The sequence below is a fragment of the Harpia harpyja genome, chromosome 1, assembly GCF_026419915.1.
Source record: "Harpia harpyja isolate bHarHar1 chromosome 1, bHarHar1 primary haplotype, whole genome shotgun sequence".
NCBI classification, from domain to species: Eukaryota; Metazoa; Chordata; class Aves; order Accipitriformes; family Accipitridae; genus Harpia; species Harpia harpyja.
Window position 1 is genome coordinate 10,278,176 of NC_068940.1, and position 18,993 is coordinate 10,297,168.

At 41.1% G+C, this 18,993-nt stretch overlaps 1 protein-coding gene across 2 annotated transcripts in view; it reads left to right on the forward strand.

Annotated features, from left to right (window-relative positions):
* Positions 1–18,993, forward strand: part of NEDD9 (neural precursor cell expressed, developmentally down-regulated 9) — a 77,990-nt gene that overhangs the window by 46,258 nt on the left and 12,739 nt on the right. For both annotated transcript variants that reach the window (XM_052773329.1, XM_052773241.1), the window contains exon 2: positions 6,383–6,823. In XM_052773329.1, coding sequence (XP_052629289.1) covers positions 6,383–6,823 — 441 coding nt within the window. The remainder of the gene's footprint in view (positions 1–6,382; positions 6,824–18,993) is intronic.

Consider the following 18,993-nt stretch of genomic DNA (forward strand, 5'->3'; position numbering starts at 1 on the left):
TATGTGATGGATAATTAAAAGTGATCCAACCGAAATGAAGCTACTGGTTTGTGCACAGACACTCCTTTGGAGTGTCTTCCCCCACCTTTCCTTCCTTTGTTCCTCTCTTCCTTCCCTCTCCTAAGCTAGCTAAACATAGAAGAGAAGCCATTTGGCATTTTAAGAAACAGTTTGTCCAATAATAGAAAAAAGGGTTCCCACCCTTTTTCAGTTAAGAGCAGAGGTGATTTCCCTAGTTCTGTTTGCACATAAACTCTATGCATAGGAAGCAATATTTAAAAACAAGACAAAGCAGAACAAAACAACACACCCCACCAGCCAAGCGAAGAGCAGGGATCAGTATCCACAAGCCTGCATGCTCTGGCACATCCTCATATTGCACCTCTAAGGGAAGCAACTGAAATTCTTTGAGCTTATGGTTGGTTGAACCTTTTCCTCGAGCATTCATTCATTGCAGAGCTGGCTGAGGAGTCAAGTCGGCAGCCCTCCACTAGGAGCTTGGCACCATGACACTCAGCCCTTAAAGAGTCCATTGTATTTAATCTCATAGCATGTCATTTATTATTCTGGTGTTTGCTTCCATGGCTGTGGGCACCTCACATGCTCATTACCCACATCACTGGATGTGTTTAACAGGAAGAGTAGATGTTTCCACCACTTACTTTAACTCTTGCCTCTTCCGGCACTCAGCCTCATCAACAAATAACCTTTTCATCCTCCAAACCACAAATTACAGAATTCTATCAGTTCCCATCGCTGCAGGGAAGGCCAACCAAAACAGATCATATTCTTCAAAGTATTTTCATGTGTCTTTATTCAGTGGCAGGCACATTAACCATCAAGTGCAGTAGGCTAAGGAGAGAGTAGACACCTTTGACTGTTCTATAATAGACCTCATTTATGCATCTGAATTTGGCCTGTAATTCCTTCAGCATCTGAGAAGAAAAATAGTTTAGAGTCTTAGGTTTTTTTCTTCAGCTTCTGCAAGTAGAACAGCTGATAGCTTTCAGGACAGCGTCTTTTGCTCTCAGTCAGGATTTACTAGGACATGCATCCTGGATGCAAAAGTGAGAAAATCTAAGGTGTGCAGAGAATACAAATTGTGCCTTTTATCTAATGGACTTGCAGCTGGCATTAAAGGAGAAATCAGATCGAAGTTTCAAATCCCAGGTTCACCTTACCTAGAGAGCTTGAAAGCTTTACTTTTGTCTCAACCAATGTAGAAAGTTGGGACCACAGGCACTGTAATCTACATTTAATCTAGAGAATATCCATTTCAGTTTTAGATCTTTTAGACAGAGTTTCTGACACAAGGCATCAACAAAGTCCACTGAGCCTTTTCCTGCAGCACGTTCCAGCTAAAATCCCCAGGCAGCTGTCATTAGGGTCAGGCTCCCTTTCACTTTGACCTTCTGACGACTGGGATAGCACTTTATTTAACAGAAGACTGGGAAACTTCCTTATTTAAGTGATTTTACAGAAGATGCTTTCTACTGCACTCAAGAGTCCAAGGTTAAGAGGAATTTAAGCTTCTTGAGAACAAATGCGGTTTTTTGTTTTGTTTTGCCTGTACAGAGTATTACACAGTGGGGGCCTGACCCTGGCTTCGACTTCCAAACATCCCAGTATTGCTAGCAAGGCCTGAGGATACAAAAGCTGAACTGAATCTTTCCAGTCAACCATTAGTTGTAGAGAAGCACTCATTAATTGAGGTATGGCTGCTGTTACACAGAGGGCTCAGGAGAACGGAGCTTTATATAGACCACAGGTACTTTCAGATTTTGAGGAGAGCACCACTGCACCCATCATGTAGTTAATTTAACTGGACCAAAAGAGAGCAACAGACACTTCCATCCTTAATCTTATTAAAAGAAGGTGGTAGCTGCTGGTATGTTCATTTTATGAAGCACAGCTGATTTCTATGGCAAACCAAAATTTTTTCCCTCTCTAGGATCAAATCATTTTTCCCCTGCCATTACAGAACTTGAATTTGTAGTTCTGAATCTGTTGCCCTCTTTTTGTCTCTTTGTATTAGAAATATAAAGGGACTTCTGTGCAACTTTCCAGTTGCAAAACCAAGCTCCAGTACAAGTTTCTCATCAGCCCCTTCTCTATTACGAATTTGTTTAGGAAGTGGCCATGGTTTTTTCAGCACTCAGTCAATGAAGAAGTCACTGATGTGCCTTTGACTTCTCATATCAATGTTAGTGGTAATTTGGTGCCTGTTTCGCAGGCAGATGAGTGACGATCCATACCTCTAAGAGCAAGTCCAATTAATGCCAGATAACCCTCCCCAGTCTCTTTCCTGATAAGACCAGTGAGAGCGAGACTTGCAAGATGAGGGCTATAATGCCCACAGCATCCAAAAATTATTCAAATTTGTCAAATCAATCCAGATAAAACCCACAGGCATTGAGGGGTGTCTTCAATCAGGACTTCTTTCTGTGTGTGGAAAAGTAGAGACTACCATCTTGATCACCACAGCACATTAAAGGTACCTCTGTGGTTTTCAAAAGCTTTCCTAATGACCTTCTGTGGTGACAATTTCGTTTTTCTCAAGACTGACTCTAATGACTAATGAAAGCAACTGTGACACTGTTCCTGAAGCTCATACTAAGAAATCCTGTGAAGGAAGAATGAAGTCAGGGAAATGCTCAAAACGCAGAAGGTTTGCTTAGCAGGAACAGTGCCTATGTTGCTGGCAACAAGCAACAGGCTTAGAGGTTCTGGTCCCAGTGCTTACTTGCAGGAATATTTTGCCTGCTTCACTGCTGCTGATGCTGGTGGCATGGCTCTGCATTATTTAAAGGGCCTTTGGGAAATTGCTGTGAAACAAGTGGCAACCAATTAGTATAATTCACATACTGGTGCCTGAGTTAACACTGACAATGAGAATCTGAAGCTGTTTGCAGCACAGAAGTTCTTGAAGCACACCCAGAAAGTATTAATATGCTGCATGCCAGGTGGTGAGAAGGTCACTGGGACAGCGATAATGAGCAACTGGGAAAAAAAAGAAATCACATAGGAACTTCTGTCTGTTCTAATTCTACCACCATTCCAGCTTTCTTCTGAGAATTGCTTTGCTGTAGAAGCTAATCAGGCTTTTCAAATACCTTTAATCACCAAAGTATAGAAGAATAAACATTTATCACTGATTTAGCCTGCTTGTTTTATGCCCCCCCCCATCTTCCTCCTCCTTTAAACAACATCTTCTGCAAAAACCTCCTTTAAATAGTCAGTTGCACAGGCTGAGCTAGTCACATTAGTAGATTTCTCCTGTGAAAGGCACACTAGAAAGAAATGTGGAAAGATAAGAGATTAACTTAAATATTTCAGACTAGGCAGGAGCTTTTCTGAGTTCCTTGGACTCAGCTGAGCAGCCAGGTCAACACAGCAAGAGCACAGATGTAGTGTTCAAGAAGAGACCACTGTTTTTGGCTGTGCTAAAGAATAGTTTTACAGTTCTGCCAAGGCATGGACAAAACTGCTCTCTGCTTTATCTCTATTCACATTTCTTAGCGTTGTTGACTGATGAGCTGAGTAGGCATACATCAGAGGGAATGGTGGGCCCCAGTGCTGCTGTTTACATGGGAGTTCAAAATGGCAGTCCTGCTTTTCCAAGCCAAAGCTTAATTTATACTGACCTCACTAATGATGCTGATGAAAGGCAAAGCCAGTGTTTCCCATACATTTGAAAGCTAATCCCCCATTTGGAGAAGATGGATCAGAAAACTGATCTCATGCACCCCATTTCAAACACTACATGTCTTGGGAAAAGCATATTCATCTACCTTTTATGTGACATCTGAGCTTACCCTTTTTTCATCCACCAGTCAGCTGTTCATACAACCTCCTGGCCATATGCTACACTGTCCTCGTTTTGGCTGGGATAGAGTTAATTTTCTTTCTAGTAGTTGGTATAGTGTTATGTTTTGGATTTAGTATGAGAATAATGCCGATAACGCACTGATGTTTTCAGTTGTTGCTAAGCAGTGTTTATACTAAGGATTTTTCAGCTACTCATGCTGAGCCAGCAAGAAGGCTGGAGGGGCACAAGAAGTTGGGAGGGGACACAGCCAGGACAGCTGACCCAAACCAGCCAAAGGGGTATCCCATACCATGCCCAGTATATAAACTGGGGGGAGTTGGCTGGGAGGGACAGATTGCTGATTGGGAACTAACTGGGCATCAGTCAGCAAGTGGTGAGCAATTGCATTGTGCATCACTTGTTTTGTATATTCCAATCCTTTTATTATTGTTATTATCATTATTATTGTCATTATTGTTATTATTATCATCATTATTATTTTCTTCCTTTCCGTTCTATTAAACTGTTCTTATCTCAACCCACAAGTTTTACTTTTTTTTCCCTGATTCTCTCCCCCATCCCACTGGGTGGGGGGGAAGTGAGTGAGCAGCTGCGTGGTGCTTAGTTGCTGGCTGGGGTTAAACCATGACATACGCTTAAGAAAAGTTGAACTGAAGAAGGTCAAATGGAAGTCTGCTGTCTTGATGAAGCACAGAGATGATGGGAAAACATCAGTGTATGTCAATGGGGAAAGATACAACAAGTGGGGGATAAAAAAAAAAATTTTGATATGTCCAAGAAGGAGGATAAATATGACAGATAAAAACACTAAACTGTACTTGACACTATCCCTTTAACAGAGGGAAGATAAATGTTCAGGACAGCTGCATATCCTATCTTACAGTGGATTAGCACCATTTCAGTTTGTGTACTGCATCCAAATACTTCAGCTAGAATGCTCCAGATCCAGGGCTCCCTATATTTTTTCAAGTGCTTACAATTAGTTTATAACCATCTCTGCTGACTGCCTTCACCGAAAAGCAGGCAGGCATGGAGCAGTTCTTGCCAACGCATTTGGAAATATCACCAGAGCCAAGAAATTAAATGTTCATGGCCTTTGTGAGGGGTCCAAGAATGTCAATACAGCCAGCCTGCCTACTTTCCATTGAATACCTAAGCTTGGCCAATTATTCAGAACTGGATGTGCCATACAGGCCTGCAGAGAAAGAGGGAAGGGAGCTGGTTCAGTCTGCGAGAGGAGATGGCACTTGTTAGTAACGCACCTGTACCTCACAGACTACAATCTTATATCTGCTCAGAGTTGGCCTAAAACTTCTTAGCAGAGTTACTGCTGGTAGCATGGCCACACCAAAACAGAGGTCAGGGCAAGCTGCAAAGCCTGCCTGAAACACTAGGCAAATGCTTGGGAATAGACCTGTGTGAAGTTCCCTATACTAATGTTACTGCTCCACTTGACATAATCAAGCAAAATACATATAAGTATGCTTAAACTATGTTGACACAGGTCAAAGACACTCCTTGGCTGCCCTTAGACTCCTCCCAAGTTACACATAGACATACTCTATGGTAATGCTTGGTAACTGAATTCTTAGGTTCTTTGACATAAGAACAGGCCCACAGGGATTGGTACAGCTTTCCCCATGGCAAAGGCATGACTCCAGCTGGGGTCACTGGGCACATTATTTTTTAAATAATGTTCTCTTCAAAGTCTTTCTACAGAGAGTGGGTCTTTGAGGAACCTTGTCCTTTGAGGTTGTTTTGTGGTGGTGGTTTTGAGGCAGCGGGGTGGGGGGTCGGGGGGGGAAGAGGCTTTTTACCTATTAAGCTGGTGCTATGCTGCACTGTGCCACCAAGGAAGTTTACAGAAAGAACGAGAAGGCACAGAGCTACATACCAACATGAGCATCGTAGTTCAGAAACTGTGACATTTTGTCAATTTGTATTTTAGGCTGTTTTTTCTGACCAGGTGGTCTACAGATCCCTGACTTTAAGGAGCCTGCAGGTGGCAGCTAAGAAAAGCCAGCCCACTGTCTTTACACTGATGGGATCTGCACCTCTAGTGAAAAGTCTTTTGGGACCCCGCAAATGGAAAAATGTTTGGAAGCAAGTGCTCTGGATTATGTCCCTGAGAGTCTTGTTCAAGTTTTATTTTAAATATCAGCTAGCTAGCTGTGGCAGTATACAGAGCACATTTATAGGGAAATCAATGTCAAGACATGAAGGTACAAGCCCCCATTCACAGGAAGAGCATCTCAATGCCAAGGGCAGAACTCTTCTGACTTCCTGTCTGTTCACATGAATAGACCATATAAAGAGCTTCTATCTGACCTAGTATTACTGGAAAAGTTCTCACTAGCAGTGTTGCTAATGCATAAGCCTCTTATTTCTCCAGCTTGGGACAGGGGAAGCGTGTGCTACATTATTTTCCATGTTATTTTGATTTCCTGCACACTTGTTTTTCAAATTCAGTTCTTCACCTAGAATGTGCTTGAAGTTTTAGAAAAGTTCTAGCTTGTTTGTTCATTTGTTTTTCTTGGTGTTCTTTTTCCATAGAATCTTATGGCAAGAGCCCTGTATGATAACGTCCCTGAATGCGCAGAAGAGTTGGCCTTCCGCAAAGGAGATATTTTGACGGTGATAGAACAGAACACCGAAGGTCTTGAAGGATGGTGGCTCTGCTCCTTACATGGCCGGCAAGGCATCGTTCCAGGCAACCGTGTGAAACTCCTGATAGGTCCAGTGGTACAGGACAGTCCTTCTGGCCAGGATATGTCCAATTCAGGATTGATGCATCAGTCCTTCAACCAGCAAAAGATCTACCAAGTGCCAAGCTCACATGCCTCAGCACGGGATCCTGTCTACCAAGTGCCACCTTCCCATCTGAATCAGGGAATTTATCAAATACCCACTGGTCATGGTCTAGTGGGACAAGATATTTACCAGGTGCCACCCTCCATGCAGAGATGTGTTGATGGTCCAGCTCTGACTAACAAGGTGCGTGCATTTGGTTTCATGTCATAGCTCCAAAGCAGGTTACTTGTGCTGACCACCAGTGAAGTGGTTAATGTCTAGTTATAGCCTGTGGACTTAAGATGTAGGAAGGATAAATATATATAAGTTACTGCTGTAACTTTACTACTGTGGGAAGAAGAGAAAGGTCCAGTTCTTAATGGCTTGCTTAATTCACAACTGAGATGCATGGTGGAGCATTGGGGAGGTATGTGATCTTGTGTCCTCACAGGCTCCCAGGGAGGCTGAAACACATCTGGCCTATGCACTTTTGCATTATATGCTCAAAAGAGAGCTGCTGCAGTAAGATTAACTCTCCCACAAATTAATGAACAGTTACATCACCTGCCCAAGTAATTTTTGTTTAATTAAAAATGATGTATAGTCCTGCTGGAGAAGTCCCAGTGGGTCTAAATTACAAAGAGAAAGCAATGATTAATGAGACAAGGGCCATACTTGGAAGAGTGAGGGAGGAAGAGAATGATGATAATGAGGGATGTTTTAATACCGAACCTAAAGTTTATAAGGGTGCACCTGATGTTTATCTACAGCTAAATTTCTTGATTGAAAGTGGGAGCTGCAACAGCTCCATGATGCAGCCATTACTGCAGCAGATGAGAGCTCCCAAGGCTCCAGTGAGAGGCATTGCATTATGTGGGCCCCCCCCCTTATTCCTGCTGTCCCTCTCAGGCTCTCCCCATCTCCTGTCACTCCCTCATTTTACCTTCACAGGGCACCTGCCAGGTACCCTGGTGGCAGACAGTTCCTTGGTGGCTGAAAAGGGTTAAGGAAGGTACCTGAGGGAGGAAGGAGATTCTCCTGGCCTTCCAGACCCCTTATTGCCAAGCCAAAAAGAAGTTCCTACAGTCCCTCCATTCCCAGCTCAACAGCTCCAGCTTTTAGCATCCTCCTTACCTTTAGAGCTTAAAGCATAGTATTTATATACAAGTTGTGAGCAGATGTCTCTGTCAGGAAGTTCCTGACTGGTTTAAACTTTCATCTCCTAATTTAGATTGGCAAGACAGTCTGTTTCAGGTTTTTCCCCCTGCCTCACCCCCAACTCAACCTTTTTCATATCAGGCCTTTGGAAGACATCTTCTAATGCTTTTATTTCCTTGTTATAATTTCATTTTCCTTGATAAGAATAAATGGATTTTTTTCCTTATGAGCAAGAGAAAAAGACCTGTGAAATCATTCCAAGTCAACTTATAAAGAGGTTTGTTTGCTTAGCTTTTCCACAATTATGCTTTGTAGGGTGTGCAGGAAGATAAAATGAGAAAATTGTACTTGCTGCACAGGTAGAGATGGGAGCTTTGTTGGAGTAATTATGTGAGTTCTCCTGAGAAATCTCACATTTTTTCTCTCATTTTCTCCTTTTCCTATAGACTAGATATAGTGAAATCTTTTTCAGGGGCAGTATAGTTTACTTATCCACAGTAGCATTTAGATACCCTCCAAGGTAGTTAGTGAACACCTGGTAAATAGCCTATTGATGGGACACCACTGAAGAGATCACATTTTAGTGTATTCTGCATGAAACATTACAGTGCTGTGCAGAGATGCCTCAGCTAGCCAGCTTGCGCCACAGGAGATGCACCATACTGCAGAGCTGCCCTGAAGTCTGTTGGGAAGCCCAAGATATTAGCTTGGCATAAGTGCTATGTACTTTAATTTTAGGACCTGCCCTGCCTAAATGATCATTAGCTTAGCATAATGCAAGTGTGTGTGTACTCTGCACAGTGTAAGCCTGAAAGGAAAAAATTCTCCAACTGCATGCAAAGTCTCTTCTCCCTCCTCCCACCCTCTCCAGCTCCACTGAAACTAATAGGACATTCTGCATAAACCTGGTTGCTACAGGTACTGTATTAAAACCCTAGGTACATTGAGAAACTGAAATCTTTGTTTTAATTTAAGTGCAAACTTCTTGTTGAGATGCAAAAATCAGAGGCACTAAAGCACCTGTTTTCTCCAAGTTCTGCCTAGAAATTTTTCAGCAAGCTTGAATATGCATTCTTCTGAATTCAAGTCACCTTCTTTAGAAAACTAAGACCATTTATTTGGCTGACTTGTAACTTGTTTCATTTAATTCCTTGCAACCTATGAAAAGGTCAGCTATGCTGCATAAAAACAAATGGCTATGCTGTCAACTGTAGAATAAACTAAACATGCACATGTATAAAGCATTTTACCCTCAGCAAAGTAGCTACCAACCTGCTTAGCACTAGCCAGTTCTTGTTACTTAGGATAGGATCGCTTTAATCCTGATTTTAAATTTATTTAGCCTAAGAGCCCTGAGTCTCAGGATTCACTGTGTATTAGTAGCAGGCTTCCTGGATGGCACACCTCATGGCAGTGTCCTGCTTTGATCAGAGGCAGGTATGTCTTTAGTCCTTTGGAATTGTTCAGTTTTACACTAAAAAGAGCCCATTGGGATTGAAACCATGGTAGACAAGAGAGAACTGTAGGGTTATTGGTAAAGGAGGACTCAGGGAGTTAAAACATACTCCATTCTTTAGCATCCTAACCTTGCAAAACTGCTTTTTAGTGCTACAGCTGCAACTATCTGTTAATGCCTTTGTGAAAGGAAAGCCTAATTAAGGGGAAGCACTGTAGCACTTGTCTCTGTCTGAGCAAACAGTCTGTCCTCCAAATCCTCCTCCTCCTCCTCCTCTAGGGATCAGTAAAAACAATCCTTAGTATTAAGGAAAGCAGGAAATCTTGAAGATTTGACTTTGGGAATCTTTGCTTTGACTTCCAAAATGATGAATCTCTTTTCTCAGACTTGTGACACCTGCCCAATGGCTTAAGTGAGCCACTCTGCCTTCTTCCATCAGCAGAAACAGCTGGTTAGCAAGTTGTGCATCTTGGCAGTTTTAAGGACATTGAAGGGTTTTGCTATGAGGTCGTCCCATATGTAAGCCTTCTTCCTTCCCATAGCAGTAGCTAGAGAAGACTGGCCTCTAGACACCCTTCTAAGCAGGACCAGCAGCAGTTTTTATCCTATCCATTTCTGCGCACATTTGCCCATTTTCTTTGTGCAAATGTGTGGTTTGGCTGCCATACAAGTTTTACAGGCAAAGCTTAGGAACTGCTGTCAGGCAGGAATTGTCTAGCCTCAAGCAACAGTAAATCAACAGCAGGCCTGTTATAAAGCTATGCTGAGGTAACACATCCTGTTAGCCAGAAAGGCAAAGCAACTCAAAAAGGAGTCCTGAGGCAGGTAATTATGATGAATTGATTCTGGCCAAGCTAGTTGTTGACAACAGAGCTGTATCAGCTCCTTCTATCAAATAAAAATACCACCTTCTAAAACTCACCGTACAAATGACAGAGATAACGAGGGATGGTTTAAAATTAGCCTTGGTTAGCCCCAAGCTTTTATAGCTGTGCTGCACGTTTAGTCACAAAATAGTTACACCCCTAAGTGTGAAGAGTGTCTGACAAGCATAAAGATACAAAAGCTGTATCTTAGAATTTATTCCTTCTTTCTGTGCTCTGCCTTCAAACTTACTCTCTTTTCCTGCAACCAGCAAAGAGAAAGAATCTTCAGACAAATCTGACATTCAGGAAACCTGGGTTTTATCCTTGCCACAGACTTCTGCATAGTCTTGAGTGGTATTTTTGCACTTCAGCAATCTCATCTGCAAAATATGTGGGGTAATTATGAGGGAACTCATTCTGGACAGACTACTTGGAGCACATCCTTTGGGAAAGGTGCTGTCAAAGCACAAAGTCTCTTTTGCATCTGTGATTAATCATTAGTTCACACATGAGCTTTAAAATAGTGAAAGTGACATGGAAAAAAACCACCACTAATTTAAACACTCTTTTTCCGGTTCAGTATTTCCCCTAACTGATCTGTTGTGCTGTCCCTGCCATCCTGAAAATAGCATTGGCCAAAAAATTTAAAGGAAACATTTCCTTGTTGGAAAACAGTTTTGACAAATTCTGAAAGCTTTCTGTAGGAACCAGTAGCTTTCAGAAGAACTTTTGATCAAGGGAAATCAGCACAAAACAGAATATGAGGCTGATACATCACAGCTGTTCAACCAGGGAAGAAGCTGCACTGCAGGGCTTAGCAGCCCTGAACTACAACTCCCACAAGGCATGGACCAACTCAGGCAAATAGAGATCAATGCCAACTTGGAAGACATCAGCTCTTTTTTGTTTGTTGGTCTGTTTGAACTAGAGTTTTATAGTTCAGGAAACACTCACATTTATCCATCTTTTAAAAGTGGATAAAGCAGGACAGGGAAGGAAATTATTCACGCATGAACATCCCTGGCCTATTTCCAAGTATAAACATCCCCTTGACAGATCAAGAGTTTCACACCCTGACATCCTGTGATCTCCACCTTCTTCAAGAGTTCACTGCCTTCAGCAGGAGGTTTAGGTAAACTACGGCTAAGGGAATGGACCTTGTTCCTTGGTCTTTATTTGTGTTAGAGTCATGTTGGTTGAATCCATGAGAAAGTGGAAACACCACCCCACAAGCAGCACCACCCTGACAATTCTGGCACAGACTTCAGTAGCAGAAGCCAGTTAGCCACGTTACGATGTTTTTCCTTCCAATTAAACAAGCACTGTCTTAGCTGGGAGGAAACAAATGGCTGTATATAACGTTTGTTCCAGAAATAAGCCTGCCTTTACATTGTTATCTTTTTTCTTGCTTATTTTCACATTTATGAAGTAAGAAGAGACATACACTAAGTATATTAGAGAGTTGTGTGGCAAACACATTTTGCCAACAAACTACAAAATACTAGATACGGTCCCATTTTTTTTGATGACAAAATATATTTACATTCCAAGATAGAATGTCCCCGTTTACCCTCAAGTCTGAAATACCAGGGCTTCCTGTGATGCGGTTTACTTAAATGGCCCAGTCATCTTCTAGTCCCTCTTCTGCTTTCACATTACAAATTCTACTTTGGGGATTTGTATCCCTTGTAAAAAAATATTGCTTCAGTGTTAGAAGTGCTGAACACACAGCAAATTTGCTGAGTACAGCAGGAATGGTAACACATACCTCAACACTCAGTGCCCTGTTTCACAAAGTACAGTCTAAAGGGTGAAATTCTCTCAAATTAAAAGCAAGCTTAATGGTAAAAACAGCACACAGCCTTTTCCTTAGACTCAGGAGTTTCACTTGTAACTTTCCATGTGACACTAATAGGAGAAAAGCCGTTTTACTGATAAAAAGCCTGTGCAGTTAATCTATCCTTAGCGGTCTCCATGAAAACCACTGAGTGAAGAAACCCTCATCCACAAGTTAGAGTAAGCAGTAGTTACTCACTGATGTGATTTGTAGAGAAGTATTTTAAGAAAAAGACTGCATTTTATTAGGCTGAGCAAACATATGAGCTCAACATTACTCCCTGTTTCTCCCTAAGCACAGGGCTCTTTTTAATCAGTTCTATTTGTAGACCAGAGGCATGCATTTTTTCCCTGTAGTATCAGAAAAAAGGCCAGTCCTGCAATCTCATCCAACAACTGAGGTCCCCAGGGACACAAATCAGCCTGCACAAGCATAAGTACAGGATCAAACCTTGGCTAAAAAAAAAAAAGGAATAAAAAGAAAAATGCAAGCTTATAGACTGTTTCTTGCTGATTAGAAATCTAACTGGACCTTTGGTTACATCTGAACACATATTAACCAAACACTAAGTTTGGGTAGTCTAAATTTCCCTGTAAGTACTAAAACCCAAGCACCACAGCAGAGCATTTTAGAGAAACGTGAGTGGAAAACTGATTATTCAAAAAGTGAATCTCTTCATAAGGAGGAAGTGTGGTTTCTGGAGATAGGAAATGGATAGATTAAGATGGGTTGCTAACAGTCAGAAAACATAGTTCTATTGAAGTCCGAAGGCTTTGCAGGCATTCGATGATTTTTGTAGATGTTTTGTTTTGGAGGAAGACTAATTAGCCTCAGAATATCATCATTCCACATGTCTGGCATGAAGTGTTTCCATTTTTCTTTTTTAAATAGCAGTGGTAATATTGCATCATCTTTTTAAAAAAATAATCTAAGTTAAGCTTTCTCCCAAAACAGATCATTAGAATGGAATCAAAGTGAAATTGATGTAGTTAAGTTCTTAGGAGACAAATTTTCCATAAGACGGTCCATCCCTAATCCTTAAAAGACACTAAACATATGTCCATTGTGTCTTGCCATCACAACTTTTTTGTATGCACAATCAGTCCTGACTGAGGTCTGGTATATAATAATTATATAGATGCAACAGACAATTAATGATGGAGTTTATATCTGTTTAAAATGTGTCTATACCTTCCATAAACTTGCCAAAGCAAGCTATGCTAATCTAAACACCAGTTAATAGGAGCACTTGTCCGTACAGCTGCCTTGAGAAACCCCTACCAAAATCAAGCCAGAATATAGCTTGTGAGCCAGAGAACCTCTACAAATCACATTAAATTGAGCTGCTTCTTGATGGAAGGTTTTCTTTGCCTACTTCTCTCAGAGCAACATAGTTCCCAACCTAAATGATTTAGGGACACTTCCATTGTTTCTGCCCAAGTGTACCTCCAAGAACATTCTTGTGGAATTGAAACTCTTTGGCAATGCTTCATCTCAGCCATTTTTTTTGCCTACTGGGAAATGCTAATTCACCAAAACTGAAACTGGTGACAGGGAAGGATCTCTTCTGAGAAATGTCTTAAAGGAAGAAAGAAAATATTTGAAGGGAAACAAGAACTCATGGAAATGCCCTACTTCAATTCCAAAATGAAGCTTTTTTTTCCCCCCTCCAACTTTCCATCTAGAAATTCAATATAGGAGGGAAGAAATAACAGAAATAAGATGAAGCTCCTCAAAAGAATTGAAACGGGTTGTTTGGGCTGAACCAAACTGGTTTATTGTTTGTGAGCCTTTAGGATTTCATGTCATTCAAAACAGTAAGACCGCTCTCTGCCCTACCTGTCCCAGCACCTCATCTTCTCATCCTTTTTCTTCATTTCCTCTCCTCCTGCAAACCTGCCCTAAATTTAGGCTTCTGTCTTTGAGATGAGACAGTCATAGTATTACTAGCATAGAAAACAAGTGCATGTTTGTCAAATGATTCTTCATGCGACAACCTTTTTAAAATAGGAAGACTAGACAGATTGGGATGGCAAAGCAAGACACTGCTTTAAGTATTTATCATCGGCAAGATACCAAAACGCTGAGGTGCTGAGTTTCACCACACACTTCTCATTAATCAAAACTCCAGCTCAAATTTAATCACAGGTTTCCAGAGAGTGCTTTATCAGATAAACATATTTCTCCACTAGAAGAACTTAGCACACAATAATTTGGGGATTTTGTTTCTCCTTAAGATCCATCCACAGACATTTACTTCAGAGTGCATGCCTGTTCTAACAGCAGTACTGCAACACAAGCTCATTAGCACTGTTGGCCAACACATGCAGAAATAGTGATGTCACTGTCTGTCTAAAAGCGAGTAATTGTCATGGGGATGGCACTGGTAAAAAACTTTTAGCAAGAGTATTGGACAAGTATCCTCTTTCACACTTCTCTTTAAAATGCTGATAATTTAATAATAACAGGTATGTTTTATTCGTCCCTCTCATTCTCTTCCTCTCAAAAAACGTGACAGCCTCTGAAGTGTTGGTTTGACTCTTTTTAATCACATTTTGTAAGCAAGAATGACTCCACCAGAAGCTAGGAAATACCCCTTCCCAGTCAGCCTTGCAATTCAAGGCCAGCCAGCACCAAGCCTGTTCCACTGACGCAGGCAGAAATGTTGCTCATAACACAATTGGCAGAAAGCCCTAGAGTTGATGCAAGAGCAGGATCAGGTCATGAAAGCATCATTAAAAGAAAAAAAAAAAAAAGCAGTAAAGTCTTGTCAGTGACAAAATTGTTGAACTTTTTTTGTGCCTTGTACTACTCAGTCAGTAAGGTCTGTAGAGACAGAGACCTTTATATCTGCATTTAGTTTGTGATCGTGAACACCAGCAGCAAGCAAAAATTGAACACCATAATCCAAAGCTACAGCAAGTCAGCACCATTCCATTACATTTAATACAGCCCTGTCATTTTATGCTAATGGGAACTTAGGTTATTTATGTAACTCCATAGATTAAAAAAAAAGTAATATATTTAGTTGTTTAGAAGGATAACAAACCTGCACTTTAGATTAAGAAAAACACAAAACTGAAAAACAGTGTAACAAACCTGCGTTTGTGTGCTGGTTAATAGAAAGGGTCACACCAGAAATTAACAAGTCAGGATTAGGCTAGTTGAAAAGCAGTTGGCTATACCTATATCACCAGCAGTTGAGGGTTTGAATCATGGCCAGCTCATGATTTCACATTTTTTATTTAAATCGTTTTCACACCTTCTGCTGTACATCTTCAAGACTCACAACCCAAAACTTGCATAAATCTGGTTAAAATAATACGACCTCAGAAGGAGAAAAGTGTAACACCCATTTCATTACTTGTTATTTGCATTCAAATACCACGGGGGCATTTTTTAAGACTGGGCATCTACTGGTGAAGCACTTCGTAACCACATTGAAAAGTTTCCGTTTAAAGCCCTGAGCCTGCAAAGTTAGGCATTTTTAATTTAACACACCATGAATCAGTGACATCTGGACATGCTTTAGCCGTGAGAGCACGTACAGTTACAGCAGAAAAGCAGATCTTCATAGGCATAGCTCTTGGACAACAAATGGACATAAAGCATAGGAGAAAATAAGCAGGTATTTTGAAGATGGAAACAACATCAAGAACTATAAATCAGTTCTGTATCAGGGTAGTATTTTTCACATATCCTTATCTTCACACATCTTGAGTCTTCTTAGAAAATTCACGGGGGAACACCCAATCAAAGACAAGTGGCAGTGTCACTATGTGCATCGATACCGCATTTCTTTCCGCCACACAGTAGAGCTGATAACTCACTCAGCCCAGGAAACAAGATGCAGTCATTTTTGTTGATTTCCTCATGCCTTTCAGAAACAGCACTAGAAGCAACTCATAGTTGTAGCTACGAGCCTGGTGCATTAGAAGAAATGCCTCTATAGGTTTCCTCCCCTCTCTTTCAGCTTGTGAACCTTGATCAAAAGCTCTCCAATGGTTCAGTCTTGGCAGAAAATACTCTACTAGAGCATTTTATAGTGGCCTGATGTTCATACATTATTTAGGTTAAAATAAAGTGTTATGGTTTGATAATCCTTAAGACCTACAGCAACTTACAAAACCAAAACATTTATAAGAGCAAGTATCCTCAGCACATGTGAGAATGAAACCCCAACCTTTACTCACTGACAGCTGGGGAACACATTGTATGTCATCATATATAGCAAATAAGTAAGTCAAGGCTACTGCTTCATAAAAACATTTTTGCTCTTTTTTTACAGCAAACAATATTGAGTGATACAATAGGTATTACTGTCAGGAAATTCATTATCAGTCACTGGAAATCTTGATGCAGCTTGCAAAAGACAGGAGAGGAAACACTATGTGCTTTCTGTGAAAAAGACAAGAGTTTTAGCCAGCTAGCCCGGTTCTTTCAAATACCCAGATTACCTTAGAGACTCTTTTCTTTAACACCTTTCCCAAGAAAAAACATTTAGGGAGACACACCTAGCCTCCTAAGTACACGCAGCAAAACAGAAAGATGGACTGGGAGGTGGCTCACTACCTGATCCAGCATTGTTCAATATCTCCTGTCGCTGCCTTGCAAAGGACTAGGAGTTCAAAAGAGTAGGGATTAGGTTTTTTCCCCTAATTCTCTCTCTCTTATAATTTCCCCACGTTATCTTTGGCTATTTCATTCTCCTTACAAGCCTAAGAGAGCCCAGGTAGCTGTTATATATCCACCTAAAAGGCTTAGGAGCAGAATTTCAACAACTAGAGTTTTGTATTACATTTACAGAAACACTTTACAACAGAAAACAATCATACTCTTTTTCCTTTACTTACATTTTCATTCATTTTTTCCCCATATCTAAGCTTTATAACAGCCCCGCTTTATGCACCACTACTGGGCCTGCCCCAGGGCACAACTCTTCCCGGGGTAAGCTACAGCTGATTTAAATAGATACAGGACTGACAGCTGAGATTAGCAGCAATTGATGGCAGTAGCTCATCAACTGCTGAGAGTTACCCATGGGGTGAAGAGGAGAGCATCAGGGGAGGAAATATATTTTCATACAATTCTTCATCCAGATTTAAAATAAATATATAAATTTACTTCACATGCCTCCTCTTTTCCACCTCCAAAAAGCACTGATCTATTTTAAAAGCAGTCAGCAGGCATCAGTATGTTCTTGGGGTTAAGAGGCCGTACTGGGAAATTGCAAGCTGCCCTTTTCAGCTCCCCTGTCTGCCTGTGGTTTGGGTGGGGCAAAGTGTTGCAGAGGTGCAACATACCTCTGCTTCAGTTCTCTCACCTGTAAAACTTGGCAAAGCTTGTTTCCCATCATTCTGCATACAAGGCATTGCTCCTCCTGGGAGCAGGCTGAATTCTGCCCTCCACAGTGCTGCTATAAATTCAGAGTAATTCTGTTGGCTTCAGTAGGTTTATTTGCTCTTTATCCTTGTTACACAATGTAAACTACAGTGTTGTGCATCTGCCATAAGCACAAGAACTGTCCTGTTGCTGCCTTAGTTAGGAATGTTCTCTATTGCAGCCTAATGTTCATTTTAATCCTAGAAGAAATAGAATGGATTTTTTTCCCTTATATTTAGGGAAGAGGGATTTAATGAACCACAGGACTGGATATTTTTGCAAAGTACATGCACATTCAGCTCTTTTTCTTGGTTAGGAACATGCCATTGGCATGGAAGAGACCCAAGTAATTGCTTTTGGAAGAGCATGGTCTTCAGCAAGAACAGAACAAACTTTCTGCTCAATTGTCTCTGTTTTGCAGTACTGAAAGTTTGAAGTAGGCTCATTACATGTTTCACCAGAGCCAAACCTGGTCCCCGTTAGTTGCTCTGCATGGATTAAGTGGTTAACTATGTTTTGAGAATGTTGGGTTAGATAGTTTGTGGGAACGCCATCTGTTTCCTTCAATGTGTAAACAAAGAAAATTGCTGGTTTGAAATGCAGGATTATTTAAACTCGGATGACCACAGGCATTCTTAAAAGAGAAGAGGTAAAAGGAGAAAGAATCCTCATGAGGTCTGAAGTTCAGTGACATTTGTTAGGAAATAAATTCCTAAGTACCAGACAGGGCTGCTATCCCTGTTCCAGATGTGGGAGAAGGGGAACTTTTCTTTTGCAGCTACCTCCCTCCTTCTGAAGTCCATCTTCAAAACTAAACTGCCATCAAACATTCAAAACCATAAGAAAAGGTTCAACAATGTGTTGAAAGGGCTGAGCATCCCAATTCAGCAGCAGCAAGTTAATTTACTGTATTTATGGGTGAATATCCAAAATCAAAAGTTACTTCTGAAAAAACTGGGTTTGGTACCTTTCTTACTGCACCTACCCGGCTACCTCCCTCTTCCTTAAACAGAACAAGCAGTGCAACCACATGTCCTGGCTTTCCATGTAAGGTCATGTCTTGGGGACTTGAGAGTCAGAACAAATGCTCCACATTTTCACTTTGTCATGTAGCATGGGTATTCTTTTAATTACTGTTACAAAACATTCACTCAGGATATGTTTTGGTGGTGAGCTGCTTCTGTTCTGAACTGACTGGGAACAAGCAGTCCAAGAGGCACGTTTAACCTAATGAAAAGTGTTGGAAGGGAAGAAGGATGGAGGAACAACAGGAAACGTTCTTGTACTCAGAGCAGACCAGATCAGCATTCGTAGAGGATTTTATGATGAACTTGCTCAGAACATGTTGTTACTGGATAATAATCCTCCACACAGGAAAATATACCTGAGTCACTGGGAGAAAAAAGTTCTCTTTCATGTTATCAACAAACCTTGGTTGTTAGTGGGTGTTGCTGAGTTTCTTAAAGTCGTATTTTCTGTCTTTTGTATAGCTTTTTCAGAAGCCTAAAAAGGAGCAGACTTAAAAGCCTCTGATGCTTTTTTATTTGGAAAAGAAATGCCACCCTGAGTGCACCTGCTAAGCACAGCACCGCAGACAGCTCAGGTCTTCTGTCTGCAGTCACCCATGTCGGTGGGCTGTACTCGTGAATACACAGAATCAGGCACTTTGTGTTTA